This window comes from Branchiostoma floridae, chromosome 18 (assembly GCF_000003815.2).
Source record: "Branchiostoma floridae strain S238N-H82 chromosome 18, Bfl_VNyyK, whole genome shotgun sequence".
Lineage (NCBI taxonomy): Eukaryota > Metazoa > Chordata > Leptocardii > Amphioxiformes > Branchiostomatidae > Branchiostoma > Branchiostoma floridae.
In genome coordinates this window covers 10,389,318-10,412,505 of record NC_049996.1, presented here as the reverse complement: position 1 = coordinate 10,412,505, position 23,188 = coordinate 10,389,318, and the positions used below count along the sequence as shown (strand labels likewise).

At 44.4% G+C, this 23,188-nt stretch overlaps 2 protein-coding genes across 5 annotated transcripts in view; one reads left to right on the top strand and one right to left on the bottom strand.

Annotated features, from left to right (window-relative positions):
- The first annotated feature begins 124 nt into the window (after positions 1-124).
- Positions 125-1,112, top strand: LOC118405631. The gene is made up of 3 exons (XM_035805199.1): positions 125-223; positions 476-569; positions 858-1,112. Exons 1-3 carry the CDS (start codon positions 155-157, stop codon positions 1,064-1,066), a joined length of 372 nt encoding a protein of 123 aa, XP_035661092.1. The 5' UTR covers positions 125-154; the 3' UTR covers positions 1,067-1,112.
- Positions 1,113-1,466: 354 nt separating this feature from the next.
- Positions 1,467-23,188, bottom strand: part of LOC118405630 — a 37,725-nt gene continuing 16,003 nt past the window's right edge. For 3 of the 4 annotated variants that reach the window (XM_035805196.1, XM_035805194.1, XM_035805195.1), the window contains exons 2-12: positions 15,791-16,013; positions 10,747-10,838; positions 10,169-10,312; positions 8,982-9,155; positions 8,179-8,486; positions 6,663-6,882; positions 6,116-6,313; positions 5,320-5,448; positions 4,641-4,903; positions 3,907-4,237; positions 1,467-3,544 (exon numbers count right to left, since the gene is read on the bottom strand). In XM_035805196.1, coding sequence (XP_035661089.1) covers positions 3,380-3,544; positions 3,907-4,237; positions 4,641-4,903; positions 5,320-5,448; positions 6,116-6,313; positions 6,663-6,882; positions 8,179-8,486; positions 8,982-9,155; positions 10,169-10,312; positions 10,747-10,838; positions 15,791-16,004 — 2,238 coding nt within the window. In that variant the 5' untranslated portion in view covers positions 16,005-16,013 and the 3' untranslated portion in view covers positions 1,467-3,379. Of the gene's footprint in view, positions 3,545-3,906; positions 4,238-4,640; positions 4,904-5,319; positions 5,449-6,115; positions 6,314-6,662; positions 6,883-8,178; positions 8,487-8,981; positions 9,156-10,168; positions 10,313-10,746; positions 10,839-11,365; positions 14,815-15,790; positions 16,014-23,188 lie in introns of those variants that run through there. The other variant, XM_035805198.1, reaches the window with a different exon arrangement.

Below are 23,188 nucleotides of genomic sequence, written 5' to 3'. Positions count from 1 at the left end.
CTTGGTATTTTTGGATACAGTCCTCTGTCATATGTACTGTAAACAAGGTCAGGGTCTGTAACAGTTACATATAAGGTGCGGTCTACATGTCACACCTGTAGTTTCTCACGCCATTTTACCTGGGTGTGTTAACGTTACACCAGTACTGTACACCATGCAACCAGTGAGGAGTTTTGCAGTCTTCATTGTCTGTGTCCTGTCAGTGACACAGGCACAGTTTCAGGTAATGGTCTGTTATGTATTATCGGACGATCCTGTCATGGGTTTATAAAGTACATCTTATCTTGTGAGGCAAATTGTGTTTTTGTGACCTGCCATATGGCTAATAAAGATGTAACGTTATTTCTGCCAAGGTATTGAATTTCTTCAGCAAGTTTGGAAATTCCAGGGTATCTCGTTTGAAAAATTTGTAAGAAAATGCTTTGATACATTTACATCCACTATTTAGAGGCAGTAGTACTTTTGTTTACATCAGGTTCAGACAACATGCTCGACAAACGTTGACTGCCTCATCAGGGGATGCTGCCGTGTGGATGGAACGGTCGTCTTCCATTGGGCAAGTGATTTTGGTAAGCGTGAAAAAGCCTCACTTTTGAATCGATAACGAACTTTTTCGTACATGATACCAGACACAATACCTAGAGATGGATGTGTTGTTTGATACTTGATATAGACCTTACAAAAGTCGTTGTATTTTTGTCGTCTCAATAAAGATTTGTTTATGTCTTGATGAGACCACAAAGTTTTGGCCCCCCTTAGCTGCTTTCATTAGTACTGCAATGAAACTTCCGGTTTTCTCGTCTTCGCGACAAGCTATCTCTCGTGGTCAGTTCATTTCTAATTTCCTGCTCCCACAGCCGTTACGGGCCAGTGTGGCTTGTACCTACAGGAGGGGGAGGAGTGCCGGACAGGGGTACCCTTCCAGTCGGTGTACGATTGTCAGTGCGCCGACGGGCTGCTGTGCTTCCCAAACCCAGGTGGCTACGCGGTGGGGACCTGTCGTACACGGCAGTATGTGGACGATCACGGCGGTATGGGCTTTCTGGACATGTTTGACGGGAAATAAAGAAATAACTAGTCTGAGGGATGGTCGCTCGGGCTGGTTTGACTGTGCTTGTTTATGACTTTGGCATGTTAATAATTTAAACAGGATAAAACCTGGGGATTTCAGGATTCATTGCAAGTTTCCATTTTTATTTGTGAGGTGGCTTTTCAACATCTTGACTTTCGGGCACTTCAGATCTTGGTAAAATAGCCGCATTGGTCATAAACAAACTCATTCCTTTGGCAAATATGTCAATCTTTTGACTGATGTATCATAAATGTTTCTCATTGGTTATACAAAAATGTCCTGGTTTGCATAAATCACAGGAGTTGATCATGTCTTCTACCCAAATATGAAAGTCTTTTTTTAGCAAAGAAGGCTATTGTAGCATTTCCTCATTGAGTATGTAAAGGAAGCATAATTCATGTCTATTAATGATCACCTTTATTCATCATCAATTACGTGCCTTGAGCATTTCTGCAATGTTTTACGAAATGAAACGACTCCAAAGAAACAGACATGACAAATAAACTTACAGTCTCTTTGATAACATAATTATGCATAACACAAAGCTAGTTGTAGTCAGATGATATCTCCATTCATTGTCAAATATGCCACTGCCCTGCAAAAAAATATCAAAGCACTCAGTCAATCTGATTCTCATACCATCAAACAACAACTTAAGCTTACTAAGAATAACATGTTGCTGATTTACAAGTAGAAATACAAAAGGGTAACATACGTCTCATAAACTGACTTAAGTTAGTCCAGTGCCTTATTTACAATGCCTTTCGCTGTACATAAATGATAACACTCCACTTTTAAACCTAACCGTTACAGAAATAGTACAATTTTAACCACACAGAGAAAAAAATACCTATTTTAGGGTAGCATGATGAAAACTACTGTGATGTTTCAAGAACGAATAATGATAACGTTTGCAAATGGAAATAATTCTTACAACCGTCTCAGCCTTTTCGTAAATGTAGATATAACCATAATACCTTAATTATCGTTTGGTCACCCCTGTAGGGGTAAATATCTTTAGTTAACTGTTACCTACATTTTTTTAAGAACTCACATCTTTGAAACTGCAATATACACGTAAATATTAATACTATGCACACTGAGCTAGCATAAACCTTAAGAATATATAGACTTGGAAAACATACTTCACAATAAAAGAACACCACGCTCTGTCCGATTAATTGTAAAAATAAAACAGACAAAATACAGTCTTTTGATAAAGTTGTACTTAAATCAATACACTTGGATAATCAGGTTAACAAATTAAAAAAAAAAGATGTTGGATGATGCACCAACTTAGTTGTCTGGAGCTTCAGCAGACAGCCTATCTAGGGTAGATTTGGCGACACGGACAGCTGCAAATGCTTTTTTTCTTTGTAGACCACTATCATATAAGCTGGGGCATTACCAAATATCCCTGCAGAGATAGTCTGGTTACCCCTGGTAGTCCACAGCCATACCTCAACTGAGCATATGTCTACAGAAAAGACTCCACGGGGGCGCTATCTGAGTTATTTCAGCAAAGGTATCTATAGATGTAGTGATATCTTTCTTGAGATAACTCGTACAGTCCCTTCCCTGTATCATTTGACCTGTTATCTATTCATTAAAATAGTCTGAAGGATTTGAGATTATTTCCTGTACATGTGTATGAACTAGAACCTATGTTGCTGCTGCGCAAATATGGATAGAGTCAAACATGCATATAAACTATAGCTACATAGTGCAATATAAAGTTTATAAAGAACTACCACTACCATCCAAGTTTAGTTCAAAATGGATATCATATACTGGCGATCAACACAAAGCATTACTTGGGAAGGTTGTATCATACATGATACGCCAGAAAGTATAGTCATGTTAACTAAACTCATTTGGCGAATAGATAAATAGTGGGTATCTGCTAAGATATAGCAAACGAATTGGCAGACACAAAATCACTGGATTTGCTGTCTTTGTATGTTTGTTTAATGAAGTTCTGAGCATTTTGGCCACCACTGTACGAATTGCCGGTAAGCTCATCAACAAATGTACTTATTGCCGGTAAAGCTTATCAACATTGCCTAATGAAGTTCTGCGAATTATGGACACCACTGTACCCATCGCCGGTAAGCTCATCAACAAAGGTACCTATTGCCAATAAGCTCTTCAACATTGTTAAATGAAGTTCTGAGCATTATGGACACCACTGTACCTATTGCCGGTAAGCTCATCAACAAAGGTACCTATTGCCGGTAAGCTCACCATGTACCAACAAGGTGAAATGACAAGAAAAGGTTTTCTACACGCCCATCAGGCCTGCTTGAATCATTGGTGGATCCACATGACAGACAGCGTGTTCCACTCCCAGGCCACCCTCTCCACCTCTCCTCTCACACAGAACAGCTTCAGGTACATCCGGGAGTCCTCCTCCACCTTGTGCGAGCTGCTGAGCGCCACGCCGTCCCACATGCCCTGCGTGTTACCGAGGACCTGGGCAACGGGATTGTTTACCACATATCAGTGCACCATGAAAGCTGTGACAAGTATTGAATTGGTGCAAACATAACCATTTAGAAATCACATATGTATTACCGTGAAGTTAACAGTTTGTAACTTTTGTTCAACACAAGCGAATTGCTTACCTCGAATTTTCGGTCGCACATCCGTCGACCTACTTGCTTGTGTTGTATGAAAGTCACAATCTCCAAATTCACAGTAAGACTTTTGGATCGTACCAACAAAGATGATCTGCCCTGCTATCATATTACTGTAAAGTTATAACCGGAATAGGCTTTGGTGATGTTTACCATTGTTGCCATAGGAAAATGCTGAACAGTATAAACGGTGCGTACCTGTTGTGCGACGGCTACTGCCTTTTTACTGTCCACAGTGTAGTAGAAGGCTATGAGCTTGATGTAGTCACAGGAGTGCTGCATCTTCATGTAGAAGTTGATGTTGGCGTGTCCGGACTGTTTGAACGTGAGATGACTACCATCCTCCATCCGGAACACACCATCGCGACTGGTGCTGATGTACTGGAACTGCAGCTCCGTCTCGTTCTGTGACCAGTCGATGTCGGGTACCAGTTCGGCACGGAAGGACGCCGAGAACTCCGTGGGAACCCACAGCACGTTGGCCACACCGATGCCGTTCTTGTCTTCTTCTCTCGTGGCGCCGAAGTACCTGGTAACCAGGAAATGCAGGTGAATTAATACAGTAGTAAGATCAAGAGTTTTTCTTGAATCTGCATCAGGTTAATTTTATAGTTGTTGTCATCATTGTCTTTGGCATTGGAACACAAGAGTATTTAAGGGTGCAATTTGGTTGAATTTGAAAGTAAGATGTAAAAGAGGGTCAAGTTTTTAACTCTAGAATACAGTCCTACTCGAATTCGGTAAGACTGAAGAGACTAAGGAAAAAATGGTTGCTGAGGATAGTTGACATGGTGGGTATCACTGTTTTAATGTGGTTTGTGCCTCGAGCTGTTTTCTTGTGTCAGGTGGTTGGCCGACCAGGATTGACTAGTATAAATACTATGTTGGATTAGGTAGTGATTTTGTGTCGTTGATTTAGACTAAACTTTTACCATGTTTGACATCCCAACATTGTCTCCACATCAAAGTACAGGACCTCTCCCTCCTTGACTGGGACCACACCGGAAGCCTCGATGGTGGTGTACTTCCGGGTCACGCCCTTGTGGAACCGTTTGAAGATGGTGACGTTTTGGCTGCTGCGTTCGATCTTAGGCGACACCGTCAGGCCCTGATGTGTGCAGGGCTTCTGGCCGCCCAGGTTTACTGAGTAGACTGCTTGTGTAAAGGAAAACTTCACGACTCCGTCTCTGCTAAACTGGAGAATAAAGAAGATCAGAGGTTATTATGATGTGCAGGAGGTAGAATTAAGAGCAGCGCTGTATTTACATTATTTGTAATCTGCACTTGAACGTGTAGTAGACTAGTGTTTGTGTAATGAGCATTAGCTTGTTTCGTATTTTTACACAATTAGCTACATGTATGTATTTTACCAGGTACTTTATTGCAATGCGACACATCATCTTAATGCATCAGGTTACACTGGTAAAGTACAGTCTGAAGTACAATTTTTTCCACTTTCACTTTTCACTTCACCTTCGTGACAGACACTAAACTATTCCCTGACAGTCAAATGTCTCTTTGACACAGATGATGTTATATATTGATATATTTCATACCTCTAGATTTTAAGCCCTGAACATTTCACAGGTAAAATTGCAGGTGTTTACTAACCTTAAAGAGATGGTTGTTCAGCAGCTTGACAACGTACTTGTCCGAGGATTCAGGGTAATCAAGAAAGACCCTCCATGTTCTGTACCAGGTGTGGAGGCGGGTGTACGCACGCGCTGTAACGGCTCCAAGCTGGATGACGAAGACAAAATACACATTGAATTTATAATTACTTTAAATTGCACAAAATCTGTCCACAAAAATATCAAAATGAATATAGAACAGTCCTTCTTTATTTATAGACTGTTCTCCAGGAAAGCTTTGGTGCCATTTTGTGTGGTCTTTCGCAAACAGGAGTCAAGAAGCTATGGCTGGAAGTTTGTCATAGGTAACTTCAACCTGATGACGAATGTATTATGTTTTGCGCCATCAAGCGACTTCGTTATGTCTGTTATGTCTGTATGTTATCATGATGCCATGATCTTTTTGGCTTATGGATATCTTGACTAGATACATTATTGTGCTACCTAACAACAAATTCAAGTTTCAGCAGTGAATCTGAAAGAAATAAGAAAACAATGATGTCTTCCATAGGTTTGCGATCTTCGACTTCGTGCTTCAAAATTCATTTCTCAAGAACTTGACTTTCTGTACGTTACACCAGGTAATAGCCATGACATTTCTTAAGACCATGGCTTTCGGCACGTTACCCTGGGTGATAGCCAGAGCATTTCTTAAGACCCTGACTTTCTGTTCGTTACCCCAGGTGATAGAGCATTTCTTAAGACCTTGACTTTCTATACGTTACCTCAGGTGATAGCCAAAACATTTCTTAAAACCATGACTTCCTGTACGTTACCTCAGGAGACAGCCAGAGGACGCTGAGCGGCCCCGCCAGTTTGGACAGCTCCTTCAGCCGGTTGTTCCTCAACGGGCGGACCGCTACAGACGGCAGGAAACAGAACCGGTTCTGGATCTCCAGGGTCAGTTCACTCTTGGGTTCCAGTTGTATCGCTCCGCTCAGCAGAGCACTCTGGTACAGTTTTCCATCCGTGTCCTGTTTGTGCAGTTATTACTTGATTGATAAACTCTATCTAATGATATCATTTATCAGCATATGCTATATGTACGCATGACAGCAGGTCTTCTACAAAATGTTCATCAAAATTCAACATGTCTGCAGTACGCAGGTGGGAAGCAATTGATTTTGATTCGGTAACTGTCTTGGAAATGACGCAAAATGGTCCGAAATTTAAAACAAAAGACCCATTGGTGTATGCTATAGGTTTGTGTCGTAGAACTGTCATAAATAACAAATATGGGTTTGTTCCAGCTGGATGGTAGGAAGACAGAGAACCAAAGAGACACAACCAAACCGTTTACGGTGGCGCTTGTCTAGACTGTACCTGTATCCTAGCCGACGCCATGTCCCCACTTCCCTTAGTCTTTATGGTCATCTGCACAAACTTGCGACAAGAATGCTTCATGGCAAAGTTGTAGTCCACCCACAAAATGCCTTCCTTGTTCACCTCCACCCGATCAGTGACGTCACCGGAGACGAAGACCTCGTTGTTGGGCGCTCCGGACTTCAGAGGAAGCTTCTGATCAAGATTTCGGTAGCTCCCCCTGGCGAGCGTGAACAGAGCAGCTTTTCTCAGTCTTGGTGGCACACAATTGTACGTGTGTCACCAAGCTTTCACTGTTTTGTCATCTGTCAGTTTCTCTTATAAGGATTTTAGGGGAAATTTATGGATTGCTAGATATAGTTGCATGAGCTTTTACAATTGATTAACGTCGACAAGGTATATTTTCGTTTAACGCTGTCGTTTAAACGTTTACCCGTGAATCGGTCACGTCGTGGGTAAAACCGACACGCGGCAGTATTCACACTTTCCAGGGACAACTCCGGGATCTGTACCAGGAGCCGGCGGCGCAGCTAGCGTGGCTCCGGGGCGAGAAGCGACATGGGTCAATCGTGGCTAGCCAACGGGAAGTCAGCTGGTAGTTGTCAACATAAACACGCTATCCTTCTACGTTGCATTCTCCTACGCAGAGGGACCACCGTCGTGTCGAAACTCCTTGTGGTCACCTCTGCTGTCTGGTGCACTCAGATCAGTTACTGACCGCCCTGCTTATAAATATTAATGAGCTTACCCTTATATGGGCAGTCAGCCGTTGGGGATCGGGCGTAGGAGGATGGAGCTATGTAAGACGTAACATGGTTGGCCTTTGTGAGATGACTTTCATAAACAGAAAGCCCAAGAAAGGCCTATTCTTTGATTGGCTGACAGCTGGTTTGTGGCGACGCTCACAGTAACTGCTAGTGGGCCACCAGACAGCAGGGCCCCAATAGGCGAGTTAGCTAGCCGTTGGGGACCGTGCGTAGGAGGATGTCTACAGTGACGTACATGTCGTCGCTAAGCGACAGAGCGACGTCGCTTCTAAATTCTCCAAGCAACTGAAGTTCTGCTGATGTAAAGCAACGTTTCAACCAACCATTGAAACTATCGAAGGAAAGCTGTCGCTGTAGTGTCTAAGATACTAAAAGCAAATTGTAAATTGAAGATGGTAAGTAACAGTGCTGAGGACGACAACGGCACAACGTCTGCTGGAAGAAAACAACACAGTCTTCATCACAATAATTCTCAGTGTACAAAGGTGCTCATGGCGACATACCATCATTTGCTTTTGCTCATCATTTCCTGTTACTACGCAATGATAATAGGTCAATAAACGGTCAACATAAGTTACATGCATAGGTCAAAGAACGTACGTCCGAGAGCTCCGAGCCCTTCGGATATAAGTTTGGTGTCAGCAAGGGCGTTATAACGTCCTTGGTATAAACTGTATACGTCTGTTGTATCAAAAATGGGAAAAAGTCAATAGCAGCATTTTTGCTCATAATGTTGGCCCCACTCCTACCTTGAGATGATTTCCTGCACGTTAAACGTGTTCCCAAACCAGAAGTAGGCGAGCGTCGAGAAGGCGCTGATGGAGCAGATCTGGTCGTAGAACTCCGTGCACGGTCGGGCAATGTCGGCCGCGGACTTACACTTCGTGCATGTTCGGCACTCTTCGGTGGCGATGTCGAAGTACTCGGTCTTCCTGCAAGGGGTGAATCCCTCCACGCACAGCGCACCGCCCAGAGTGTTCACACAGGTTGTGGGAGGGGGGCATCTGACGATCCCCAGTGCGCATTCATTGATGTCCTCACAGCGGACATCTCGAGCCTGTAAAAAAGCGACGTGCGGCCGAAAAACAGTCTAATTCAAGCGTATAAGATATCGTAATATCACTTGATGCATTTCCCCCTGATTAGTTTTCTTGATCATAAAAGGTCTCCTACTGCAGTTAAACCACATGTCATAAACATTGGTATGAGAAGGAATTTACGAGGTGCTACCTTCGTAAGTTTTCCTTTGCCCCTTCGTGACCTTTGCAAAATATCCGTCTCAGTTGCTTTTATCGACCACTTTCTTTTATTACAGGGAACACGGGACTCCAAACAATACTGGAAAAGTTGAGAGTATCCAAGATTTCCATCTGTTTCATAGACAAGCTAACATCAAAGAGCTCTTTTAAGCATTTTGTAGTGGTGTTAAGTACTGTATTAAGATTTCCAGATGGTCAATACGTAGAGCGTAGAGCGTTTTTTTCTTCTACCGGTTCGTAGGCAAACCAGTAATTGATAACTGGTTGGTACATCTGTTATGATCTGTATCTACCTTTGTACACTGAGAGATTTCCTTGAAGCCAGGTCTACATTCGCTGCAGGGAACGCATCCAAACTTTCCCGAGTCGACGTTAAGCGCGCAGAACTGTTGGTGCTCACACTGCCCCTCACACTGGTCAGACTGCTTGATCCTGTCCATGTATGTCTGGACCCGGGATGTTTGCAGCTGTAGAACGGGAAGACGTTACGTCATGCCCTAAGGTCACTGTTCAAACAACTGTTTCGATCCCAGTCCCAAATATACCTGACCTATACTGGATACCTGCAGCTTCATCAGCTTGAAAGATGCTACAGCTAGCTGTCCAGTGTTCCAATAGAAACAAACCTAGACACACTAGGTACACTATAAAGCTATATCAGTATATGATGGAGGCTCTAAGTGGACACCCCTAACGGCCTCTCATAACTGACGTTTGGAGCTGTATAAGGTAATAACTGTAGAGAAGTTATCATTACCATTGCCCATGAATGATTACTGTCCATGCAGTTGCTTCAATCAGAGTACATGTATATTCAAATATACATGACCTATCCTGGATATCTACAGCTTCATTAGCTTGAAAGATGCCATAGTGACCTGATGTTTGAACTAACTAACTAACTAACTTATAGGTTTACATGCTATCGTAGATTAGGCGGGCTCTCTACGGGGCATTAGGAGCTCCCAACCGCCTGGGTGAACTTTAGCACTCGGTAGCATAATTTTACGGGGTTGGAGTTGATGGATAGGTAATCAACACCAACCCCGTAAAACTACTTCCGAGGGCCACAGTTGGTACGGGCGGTTTAGAGCTCGTAAATACCCCACAGTCAAAGAGAGTCCGCCTTATCTACGATAGGCTGCAGGTTATGTTTCAAAAGGAGTTGGAAAAAATTGTTGTCAGTCGAGAACATCAGAAGCCTGTTGTATTCCTCTACACTATTCTTCTCTGGTGTTACATATATATCGCCAGGGTTTGTTTCTATAAGTTTGAAACAGATCAAAAATAATCAAATAAAAGAAATATCAAGTAGACAGGGAGACGAAAACATGATTGATGTAGTATCGACAATTACCTGCGTAGCATTGCCACATCATGGCCACATCATCAACTGACAACTTAGTGAATGTCCATATCTAAATCAATGATGTCTACAAGCTCATTTTATACTGGTTGCTAGGAAAAGAAGAGTGCGGACCTTGATGAGTTCCTCCATGTCTCCGTACAGGTTCTTGAGTTTGGCCTTCCTCTCCAGGATGGTGCTCTGCTGCTGGTTGATCTGGTCATGCTGCTCCAGCCACGCCAGCTGTTCTCCTATGATCTCCTCCTTACCTTCCTGGATCTGTGTATGGATTGTGGTATTTACAACGTATATCATCCTATTTGTGCTTTACAAAACGAACTTATATGCAGGGTATGTATATATATTGACGCGGAGATGGTGTAGAGAGTTACTTTTTTCTTGATTGGGGAAATTCAATGTTTCTTCAGGAGGTTCGGAATACTGATCACAGATTTACTGAACCTATTGATTTCTGTTCCTTTTAGAAATTTCAACCATTTTATATCTATAAAAGATTCTGTTACTTTTGAAAATATGAACCTTTTTGAATTTCCCTTTCTATAAAATTGACATAAAACATTTTTAGGATCCCCCCCCCCCCAGTACCCAGTAGCGGTTATTGTCACCGTTAGTGGGAAAGAAGAAGAAGTTGATTGTCACACGGCGTCAGTGGAATGTTTCAGAGTATCTTGCTGATCACCTGACCCACTTACCACTTCCGCCTTCTTCTCGTCGCTTTGCGGCATTTGGATGATCAGGTGACTGGCGAAGGCAGCAGCTGCTCGCGTCCAATTCCCGCTCTTTTCTGTTGACAACACGCAGAAATATATCAACGCAGGGCATGCAGTTGTTGACTCAGTGTACGGAGTTTATGTTTTCGTTGTGTATGTTTATTGGGTTTGTGTGTGTCCTTAGGTATTTGAATGCACTATCGCTAAATTGGCATGAAGTGAGTGGAAAGATGGCCGTAAAGGTCAAAACTGACGGAGTGGCAGGAAGTACAATACAGAGTTGGTAGGAATAGTCACCAATCAAACATGTGACCGCCCATGGATGGGGGTGTCATTTGTTCACGTCCGGGAAGGTACCGTTGTCTGTGTCTGTGTATTCTCAGTTTTTTTTTATTTTCCACATTTTTCACCTTTACCGTAGAGTGACACAAAGTGATCGATGGATACATGCGATGTTAATGAAAGCCCTATTTTTACCAATGTCAACAACGAAAGCTATCAATACCATCTGCACTATCCCTACACATATTGTTGATAGGCATTTTTCAACAAACGTGTAACAAGTCCAAACTGTAAACAAATACAAAAGCACACACCGACATACATGAGAGTAAACATCATTTATTACATCTCCTTGAAACATAGGAATACACGTACATGCCTAATTTTAGTGCAGGAAACGGGAATAAAGTCAATTTTTCACTATACTTGAAAATGAGTATCAAAACAAAGAAAACTGAAGCATGACTTGAGGAAGATGACAGAAATATTTCAGCGAATGAAAAGAAATATGCTGGCATGAATGGCACGAATTATAGCAACCTTGGACGTTCTAGTAAGTTCTTATCTTTACTTCTAAACAAATTATATCTTCAACAAGTCTAACTCAGCTTATACTTGTCATGTTCTTTTATAATTACGACCACATACTGCTAACTGAACATATAAAAGATACATACGATACACATTTAACTTTATGTAAACTAATGCAAAAACGCGAAGTTAGGTGTCCGTACATGTTGATTGTTATCTTGGGACTAGGATAACAAAAGGTTATAGGTTAGGATAAAAAGTGCTTATGTACAAACTTAACGTCTAAATCTTTTCTCTCATTAAAGATATTTTCCCCCACCTTTCAACGAACCATCTAAATTCCAAAACAGTGCGAGAACGCAAAACTATGTAAAATATTATGTCAATATTATACTTCATATACACACGTTTAATGTTGATGTTACCATGTTAAAAAAAAAAACAAAGTAGTTACACAGACTATGACATATAACTGTCGTTAAGTTTCCAACTGCAATACTATTAAGGTAGTAGTAATTGGCGGGGAAGCCTAACATTATGTCCTTGCGTTGCAGTCTAAAGCACAAAAGCCTTACAAACGCATTCATCATTTAGATGCTGTATCGTTTATATTTTGGTGCTTTTTCTCACTTACAAGTGGTGGATTCCATATACAAGCTCGTTAGATATCTGTCAATACATTAATACACCTATGCCAATATAATGAAGTATAACTTAATCAAAAATACTAACGAGGTAAATTGTCTAAATTCCTTAAAGTTTCTTTTAACTGCCCATAGTATAATCTTTCCTTTTACTTCTCATTGTACATGTTCTTTCGTAATCTCCAAGTAGATCTTTCGGTTGGTAAGACAATATCCACGGGCCGACACAGTAGGGTTTGCCCTGAATACCGTTTTGTTCCGTGACTACTGTCTTATCAACTGAAAGACCTACTTGGAGGTTTGTTCTTTTGGTCACCATAGCTCAAAGTAGATAAAATGTAAGCATTAGCATAGAGCGGTAGCTTTCAAGCACTTCTATATGGCAAGTTTACCTATAGTAGTGTGAACTACTCCTGGCGACGATGTTGGGGTTTTCTATAGAATCTAGCGATGAGAGATCTTGTGCCAAATACAAGCACCGCATATGTTAAAGTACAAAGGAGGGTGTATACTTTTTACAACAATTTGCGGCATTGGTTATAGTTGGTACAAGCTTTCTTGTGACACTATTCACTGTTGCTGCTTACATCCTACAGACTTTGTATCTTACTACTTGCTAAAGTACTGCGACACGCCTAAGATTGTTATGGTTTGACCCAGAGGATGTAGAGGGTGCTCCACTCCTGCTCGGCCACCTTGTTGATCCTGCCCCGCTTACACGACATCTCCAGGTACACCTGCGAATCCGCCTCCACCGCGTACGATCCCGACATGCTCACCCCGTCCCAGGATGCATCGGTGCGGCCCAGAACCTGTTGAACGATTGGAGCCGGGGTCTGTCCGACGGAGCCGACGTAGTAAGCCGTGAGCTGGGCGTAGTCGCACGAGTGGATCATCTTCTGGTGGTAGTTGATGTTGATCCGGCCCGGCTTCATGAACTTGATGAAGCCGTTGCTCATCATGCGGAAGACGTCCTTTCGGCTGTTCTGCGTCTCCTTGAACTCCAAGACACGCGCCTGTGCGCCGTACAGAGACCGTGTCTTGGAGAGCGTCGCCGCGAAGGCCGCGCTGTGCTCGGCCGGTAGCCACAGCATGTTGAGCACGCCGACCGCGCTCCTGTCGCCGTAGAACCGCGTCTGGCAGTTCTGCGGGCTGTTGATCTGGAACACCATCGCCCCGTTGGCTTCAACCGGCCAGACTCCGGAGATGGAGATGGTTGTATCCCTCCGCGTGATCCCGGTCTTGTACCTCCGAGACAGCAGGACCTCCGTGTCGTTCACCAGGTACCGGGGTACGACTGAGAAACCGTCCTTCTGACACTGCTCACCGATCGAGTAGATGGCCTGGTTGTAGGTGAACTTGACGATCCCAGCCTCTCCGAACGTGAACCTGCGGTTGTTGTTCAAGTTGATGATGAACGGGTCGGTCGTTTTGAAATGTTCAAACAGAGACACCCATTTGGAGTGGTAGGTTGTGAGCCTGGTACGTGCCGTCATGGTCACTGCTCCCATCTCGTTGCTCAGCCACAGGACGCTGAGCGGGCCGGACAGAGAGTCATCAGCCACTGCCTTGAGCCGGGTCTGGTGCCCTGCGAAGTGGTTGGGGAAGCAGTAGCGGTTGTTGCTCTTCAGCTCTAGACGGATGTGCTCGTTCTCCTCAGCCACCATGGAGGCGCCCAGCGAGGCGCCGTGGTACACATCGTCCTGTGCCTCCTCAATCCTCGCCCCGCTCAGTCCCAGCTTCATCTCGGGGGACTTCAGTGTCATCTGGATGTAGTTGATGCAGGAGTGCTTCACGGCGAAGTTGTAATCCATCCACAGGACTCCGGGCTTGCGCGCGGACAGGCTGTACGAGTCCTGAGCGACTACGAACGTGTCGTTAGATGTGGTGAGGGAGCGGAGAGGGAGAGTGATGCCGGCCATCATGTACTGGTCGGGGTTGATGTGGGTGGTGTTCTTGATGTTCCCACGCCACAGGTCGGACATGTGTTTCACCACGGACGGGAAACACACCGCGTCCGCGAAGGCCGAACACGGCGTCATGACGTCGTACTTGTGCCTGCATTGCGTGCAGGGTTCGCACTGGGTGGTTCCGATGTTGAAAAAGTACTCCTTGGTGCAGGTGGAGAGCTCCCCGATGCAGAGGAATCCGCCAGGCGTGTTGACGCACTTCTCCGGCATGGGACAGGCCGAAGAGCTCTGCGAACACTCGTCGATGTCCTCGCACTCGGCATCCTTGGTTCGGGTGCACTCGGATTTTACCCGGTATCCTTTGGGGCACTTCCGGCAGGGGAAACAATATGGCGGATCGATATCCGTGGAGCAGTACTCGTTGAAGGCACACGTCTGACAAACGTCCATGCTGGACGACTTCTCCATGAAGGTCACGACCTCCTTCTGCTGTACGTTGAGCTCCTCCTGCTGGTTGATGAGGGTTGACTGTTGGAACGTCAGGGTGTCCTGCTGTTCTATGAGGATGGCTTGTTGCTGGAGAAGCATGGCTTGCTGCTCCTTCAGAAGCTCCTGGTCTCTCTGTGGCAGGTCGAAGTCGACGAATCTGTATCTGGTTTCCTTCGCTGATTTCAGCTCCTTCTCTGTAATGAAACAGAAAAAAATTACACGTTATCATTGATTGTTTGAACCAGATTCTAGTCGATCAATGTTTCTGTTCCATGCAGTCGCAATCTTCGTCAAAATTAAAATACCGTATCAGAACAATCATTATACACATTTCCAAAGCAGTTATTGGCATATGTAACACTATATCTAGCAAAATCGTAAGATTTAGTGGACGATTGAATTCATTGAAAGATCTAGACGTTTTGTCTGTATGACGCTTTAGGACCATAGACCAGTTCTTGTGTTTCATTCGATGTTGTTATGTTCATGCAAAGATTTAGAACTGGATAATTACCTTGCTCGTTTGCGTTAAGGGCCTTCCGCTCTTTGAATGCCTTCCCCTTAAACCAGCGTCTGCCCTAGCGCCAAAACAGGAAAAAGGTCCGAAGAGCAACGAAAATGTAAAAAGTACATCTCTTTCGCGGTACGCGGGGTTTCCGTCCCTAGAAAACAACACTAGTTTTCCATGAGATGCGACATGCTCGTTGCAAGGTTTTCGACCGGCCAATGTTAACACCTAAATTTTCATTACCTCTATCCAATATTTTTCTTATCAAAACATGTCTGTTGAATCAAAGACCAGTAGCTTTGGCAGTCCACTAAATCTTCTGAGATTTTCTTAACAACATTGGTTTATTCATTCAACAAGGAGGTTCATGGTTCTTACTGAGCATACGCATCGAAATGCACTGTGGGTAAAATGTCAAAGGTGAAGGCCCATTACTTGTAAACTTCTTGTCTCGACCATGCTTTATACAAGTTCAGATTATGTCGGTCTGTATTTGCATAACAATGGGGTATTTATGTGTCAGGGGACTTCATCTTTGACATGATTATGCACAATGTATTTCGCAGCGCATGCTCAGTTGGGACCATGAACCTCCTTATACGCTTTCTACCATTCAAAACAATTTCACGCTATCCAAGAGACATGTACATGACGCCACGTACCTGGGAAGTCCTTGTCGTCAGACATGACGTCACACTGCAGGACCACGTGATCCTCTTCCCCCGGCAGCTCTCCCGTCACGCCACTCAGAGTGATTTTATTGGCGTCATCCAGGAAGCCGGCCAGCTCCCCATCCAACCCGTCAAACCCGAACAGACCCTCCTCCGCTAACGTCTGGACTGCAGCCAGTACCAGCACCAGGAGTATTCTCGCCATGCTTGGTCTCTGGAAGGGGAAACAGAAAAGAGCACGTCATTCATGCATGAATAGTTGGTAACACACTGGTTAAGGGCACAACCCGCCGCACGTGCAACTGCGTGCTGTCTACACTGGCTAACGAGGTTATGAACCGTTATCAGGGAGTATGAACTCTGTCACGTTTGGGGCCACATTCTTCACACTACAGCAGCGACACCTAGGTATAGTCAGAACTAGAAGCAGTCAGTATTGCCCGATTACGGGTGCTAGACGGTCAACGAAACGTCGTTCTTTGCTGAAACGCAAAGAACTTCGTTATCCATTGTATATAATTACAGATTGAACAGTTTGAAAACATGCAATTTTAAGGTTTCCATGTGCTATAGTCAACATTAACGGGACTGGGGGATTGACAACTCTGGATCGACAGGTCCAAGAACGACTGCGAACCCGTACCTTCCCGCGTCTGTCTTATCAGTAAGGATAGTCATGAGCCACAGCCGGAGCTTTCCAATCCAGCACACTTCTACGCCTTCGTGTTGTAACGCATGGAGAGATTTCACAAATCATGAACTAGCTGAAACCACATCAGAGTGAGTCACATGTATACCGTCCCTCATTCCAGAGCTGCACCAAAGCACCGCTTACAGTTAGACATCCTGTAGACCACGGATGGCCTTCCAACTATCGATGACCCTGATCCTTAACCCTAACCTCGTGACTTCCTGAACCTCTGGCTACAGCAGTGATTTGTTCAGGACACATGGGAGGATAATGGATCCTAACCTTGGACGACAATCTTCAAACATGCTTAACGAAAACGATTCGGACCATCTGCCCTAGAAGAGGACGAACCTATCATGACCTCTTCTTGATCAAAGACTGAAGGCAATCATAGATGTCCAGCAGGTGTCTTTTTGAATCATTGTTTAACTGTGTAACTTTTCAGTTTGATTTGAAAAGCTAGTACATCAACGTTAACAGAGCTCACGTCGATGAAGACTGTAAGATACGCCACATAATAGTTAGTCAGGCAACTGCATACGATTTGATTGTGGTTTCCAAAATCATATCCAGTTGCTTGAGCAACTATCATTAGGCGTAACAAAGCTCTCTCTTTAACTTGATGGAAAACTAAGGTGTCAGAAATTATATTAGTCTAGGACTATGGCGTCTGCATAGAGGTTTTCCTCAGCAAGGAATCTCGATAGGAGTTTTCAAGATTTCTTACAAACCGCATAAGGAAGGTTTACGTCTTAGCTTGTCCAAGTGTGTAGTTTGGTACTGTCTTTTGAAATAACGCAGTGCCTAAGCAACAAATTTGAAGAGGAAAGGTAACCGTATGCTTGTCACAGAAGAAAGGCGACAGACATTCGCGAATCAAGCTGTTTAGCGGAAATGTGCTAAGAGATTGAAGTGTTGATTATCTGCTCCCCTAGTTGCGGTGAGTCGACATGGTTCCATGGCGACAATGGAAGATGATCAACTCAAGCCACATAAATGTGATTATTGAAGACACTGCGTGTGATTTGTTTGTGCCCTTTCCTGCTCTTTGAATGACGTTATGACCTTTCCATATCAAGGGTTTCCCGTCTGGTCTACATCTATCGTCTAGTTGATACGTTGCCATTTACCTGTTGGTTTGTATCCAATAGATAAATTGTTGTCGTCTGGTTGACGCTTGGACAGTTAGTCTACTGGAGCCCTTCCATGTGATATGTGATCAATTGTCTAGTCGGTACCTTTCTATATATTGCCAAGTTAATACATTGTCATTGCCAAGTTGACGCGTTGCCATTGTCTGTTATTTTGATACATTGCCATTCACCATAGTTGTTACTTTGTAATTGTCTGGTTGCCATTAATTGACATTTATTCTACCTGGTACATGCATTCTGTAATACTCGTGACGGGACGTTGCAATTGTTGTTTTAACCTCCATGGGATGTGTAAGTAAGGTTATTGTTTTGCGTATGTACATGTGTTTCTGGATATCTGGATATATGGTCAGCACATCTTAGGAACTTGTGGATGGATCATGATGATATTTGTCATGCGGGTAGATCTTGAGAGGACGAAGGTCAAGGTCTATTTTGGACCCCCTGGTGTGTGACCTTGGTAGTTTAAACATTGCCATTGCCTTGACATTTGATATGTCACATTAGTATACTTGATACGATGCCATGTAGTCCAGATGGTAACCTGCCATTGATGAGTTGCCGCTGTCTGTTTGATACAGTGCCATCATGGCAGCATATCAAAGCTTTAAAATGTCATCAGAAGTCCACCTGATTCTGATTTAATCAAATGTGTAATGCTTGAGACATTTTGGACCGGTCCAAAGCTAAGAAAGAAAGACGTTTCGTTAGTGTATACTTTTAATGATGTTTTGTTCAGTTAACGTGGATGTTTGAAGATTTTTCTCATGATTATTGGGGTGGGGGTGGGGGGGTAGGGGGGCTAAATCAATAAAGGAGATGCCAATCGTCTCTAAGTTTGCCCTTTATGCGAACAGGACGTTCTTTTTCCGACGTGTCAATCATTGCTTTTAAATCTAAGGCAGTTTGTGTCATTTCAGATTAAAGCCTCTCTGAAGCCTCTAGTTACAGGAGCTGGCCATTACATGTGGGTTGATTGGTGCATGGGGTTTTTCTGTAAGCAAGGCATAGCCAAGGCATAACTGAAGGCATCTGTTTGAGTTGAATGTCACTATATCAAACCATGCGGAGATAGGACTAGCGCTGCCAAGTCAAATTGTCAAATGACAACTTGGTTGCCCCTCGTTCCAGCCAATATCACGAGAGGGACCCACAGCAAAGTTTAAGATAATGATATATCAGAATGGAGTGTTCAGTAAGCTCTCTAATCTACGTTAAATGTCATAGTTGGTGAGAGGGCAAGTATTAAACATTCTGATACATGTTGACAATGATGGTACTCCTCTAAAAAGCAACGGAAGCTTAGAAATATCCACTAGTGCCGTGCTAAGACCCATCACGCCACACAGGCCACAGTAGACTGGCATACGATAATCCTGAACGATGCTCCAACAACAGCGTCTTTGTTAGTCCAACCCTACCGTGATCAGAGTACGACAGCCTTCCATAATCTATGTAAACCTGCCACTTTAGAAGGATCGGTGTTTGGCTCGAGACTGGATTCTTCTCGTATCAACATAAGTTTTACACGCAACTTGAACCCCTATGCCTGGTTGTACCACATGTCAACATTCCATTTCGGTGCAGACCTTTGTACTGCCTAGTGGCACGCAGGGCAACAAGTTTCCTTGGCCTTGCAGTTTCAGCAGCAGGGTATGTTTTTAAAGGGGGGGGGGGGTGCTCGACCTTCCCCTTTAACAGCTAAAAGCACCTCCTCCAACACGGGACCGCCATTTTACGTCCCTTCCGAAAGACAGGTGCAGCCCTAACCGAGATGCCTTTCCCGGGATTGCGTAACCATGAGCTAATCTGTAAGGCTGCTACCAGTTGAGCTACAGGGACATCCCTAAACATTTCCTACGTATCAGGATAATCGCAGCGGAAGATGTTGCTTTGATTTTAAACGTCAAAGAGGAAGTTTTTGGGGGTGGAGGCGCCAGCAACCGCGCCACCTGTCGTTCACCATCGTCATCATGGCCTAACGCAAGGTCAGCACCTCTGTCCTGGTCTACCCGAGCCGCTGGTAATCAGCCGGAGCTAACGAGGTAAGTCCTGGCGAAGGTCACCACTGAAGCAGGATGTAAGGATGCACATGAGTCATGAGGAGTAGCCTAGAGCCCAGCCTTCTTCGCTTTGGTGCGCTCCCGAATGTCGTTACCCTGCCATGGCGAGCGGACCAAGGCTGGACTCCAGGCTACATGAGGTGATGGAGTCGTTCTTGATTTCTGTGGTTCCTCCAAGAAACCACATCAAAGGCAATACGATTCTTTGATCAAATTGTTCTTAGTATATTTTATTAGAGTCAAAACAACTGTAGAGAAAACGACGTTGTAGGAGACTGTATCAAAGTGCTGTACAGCAAAATATGTCGTCTTGTGCATGATATTCATTAGAATAGACCGTATGAACGAAACATCACAATTCCATTGACTGGTATGCAGCCTTGTCCAGATTCCAACATGCAATACACTAACAGATACTATTTGAAGCGGACTAAAGCCAAACAAACCCGGATACCAGGCTAACAATTCCCCTGCCAAAAGACGATTACTATGAAATATAGCTTGGTCACTTACAACCAGTGCACGATTGACAGGCGGTGAAGTTAAAAGTCAATGACATTGCAGTTCCAGTGAACCTTGCAAAACTTCCCACTAGAAGTAAAACCCTGGAGGAAACGAATCCATGGTTCCATCTGGAGTAGACTTCCTGCTGAACACTACTCATACATGAAAGGGATAAACTAGTCTGTACCAGACTGACTACGCTGGCTATTATAATTCATAGGGAGAAAAATTTCCCAGGGGAGTTTTGCTACAAGAGGAGTTGGTCGGCCAATTTTTTTGCCGAATTCTACGATCCCATACTCCCGTAGGAAGGCCTGGTGGAGGCTAGGGATCAACCCTGCCGGGGTATGTGGGGTTAACACCGGCAAGATTTCACCTCGGAATTTGGGACAAGAAACTGGGCAGGGCCTGAGCTTGGTTATCCTAAGAAAAGCAAAACAGTCAGTAAAATTTAGCTAACAGCCGTTTGGAAACCCAAACCGTAACCCTAGTCCGTAGGCCGGATTTTGGTTCAATTATCTGCGCTTGCCCTAAACTTCTCTTCACGTCATGTTCTACTTGGAGAGATAAAACGACAATAAAGTAAACGCACCCTCTCTTATACATGTGTACTTAACAGGGACGAAAGTAAGACAATTTACTTATCCTGCCGCGTCCTAGAGATCAAATCATCTGCTTCAACCCAGGTCCCAGAGTCAGGGTGGCCGGTTATTGGCTAGGCAACCGGCTAATAGTTAAAAGCATAGGGTGAGTTTTGATGGTGAAGATGTCTTGAAATTTCCAAGACCCACACACCTACCAGATTTCGTTACATCTAGAGGTTTAAGTGATTCTAGGCACCAAAAAATATATGTATCAGGAAACACATACACAGACACACACCGTGACACAAACACACACGTGAACACATTCCACACACACACCAAAAACAATACCTCAATTTTCATTGAGGTAATAATGTCGGAAGCAGAAACCCCTATCGCTGTCCCTACACTTGCGAATCTTTTCACAAAGGCCTATCCACCGTATACTTAACTTTGATAGACCAGCGACAATCTTTATATAGACCAAGACCCGGTGTCGCGGTGGACAGCCATGACGGTCACGACTGTAAAATGTTCCTGAACGTGCTTCGATCGCAGGAAACGTGATGCCAAAGGTGACTGACGGGTTAGCTTAGAGACATGTGGATGGTAATCTTTTGTTGTGCTGCCGGATCCCTCCCCACGCACCAAACGGCAGGGCTGAAACTTCCCAGCTGGGTCGAGAATTCTGTCCACTTGTCCAACATTCGTCACGTGCAGCCTGATGCCACATGGGTGACAGAAGACAGAAGTCGAGTGCACGAACCTTCTCCAATGCTGCATAGTTTTGTCGATCGTGCACTTCTACAGGAAGCTCTTCCAATGTCAGAAACCGACCAAAGACACTCATGGATTCTGACCATATCGTTCAAGAAAATCAAGCAAGAACTCGTATAATTCCTGCCTTCTGTAGATGTCCTGTCCACAAACAAGTCAACAAAACGTACTGACCATCTGCTGTAGTATCTTACAGGGTCGGGAAAACTGTTACAAGACAGTGGACAGATGTGTATACATTTGGCTATACTAATCGTGATTTATCATTAGACCCGATAGCCTTATAAAAAGGCCTGTCAGGCTTCTCTGCAACCATGGGAACGATCTCAATCACACGACCTGCTTTTAAGAGGAAGAGAGCTAGGCCGATCGACTGGACTAGTCTGGGTACCATCCTCCGTACATCTTTTCGCTTGGTAGCCATTAGCCTTAGCAAGGGGAAATATTGAGCCCGCGGTTAGATCTACTACGGAGGATGCTACCCAAGCAGCCAAGCTACTACAAGACTAAATCTACGATGATAATTTAATCATTCTAAGGCAGGCTCGTAACAAGGCCTATCATACTACTCCTTGTCGATCTCCATCACGCGACCTACTGCCTTAGAGCATGAGGAAGAAAGAGCGCAACGATAAATCTAGGATGACAACCTAATCATTCCAATGTAGTCTCCAAAAAGGCTTCTCAGGCGTGATTCTGAACGAACTTCATCACGCGACCTGCTGTCTTAGAGCATGAGGAAGAAAGAGCGCAATGATAAATCTAGGATGACAACCTAATCATTCCAATGTCACGACTGGCGTGAGACCCCGTCCCTGAGCGGACGTCTCGTGCCTCCAACAGGCGGGTGCAGGGTGAATCCTGACAGGCTAACTGGACGCACGTTTGGCGGGAATGTGGCCCGTTGACCGTGAAGGTCGGGAGACGTGTACCCCTGTCCCTACAGACCATTCATCTTCTGTACTGCACCGAGATGGGCAGTCGTTTAGGATCAGGATTGATGTCCACTGATGTCCGCAAAGGTTAACTCTGCTACACTGAAGGACACTTCAGACCCAGTTAAGAGATCTTAGAAGTTTGCTCCCACATTCTTTTAGCTACCGAAAGGCACGTCCGAGGCGGATATGAAAGACTTAGAGATTGGGTGTTACTTGAGTTGTTCACGTCCCTGCTTAGCGGCCATTGTCATCAGAGACGGAAGTGAAAGGGAATTCAGAGAGGGAGGGGTGGGGGAGGGGAGAGTGTATGTGCTCCAAGTGAGAGAGGAAGATAAGGAGAGAGAGAGGAGGTAGAGAGAGAAAGAGACAATTTAAAGTGAGAGTGGGAGATAGAGAGAGACAGCGTATGGACTCCAAGTGAGTGAGAGAAAGATAGCACGGACTCCAAAAAAAAAGGAAAGAAAGCGAGAGAGACAGAGGTAGAGACGGACAGAGAGAGTGGAGGTAGAGAGAAGAAAGGAGACACGCAGAGAGAGAGAGAACAGGGCGAGTGAAAAGTGAGTAAAGACTCCCACAAGTTGGAAACAAACTGACTCATAGGTGGGCTATTTTTGAAGTCTAAGGCTAGGGTCACAATTGGCCCGGTGCCCGTCAGGGATGTAGCCCCGGCCGGGCTCT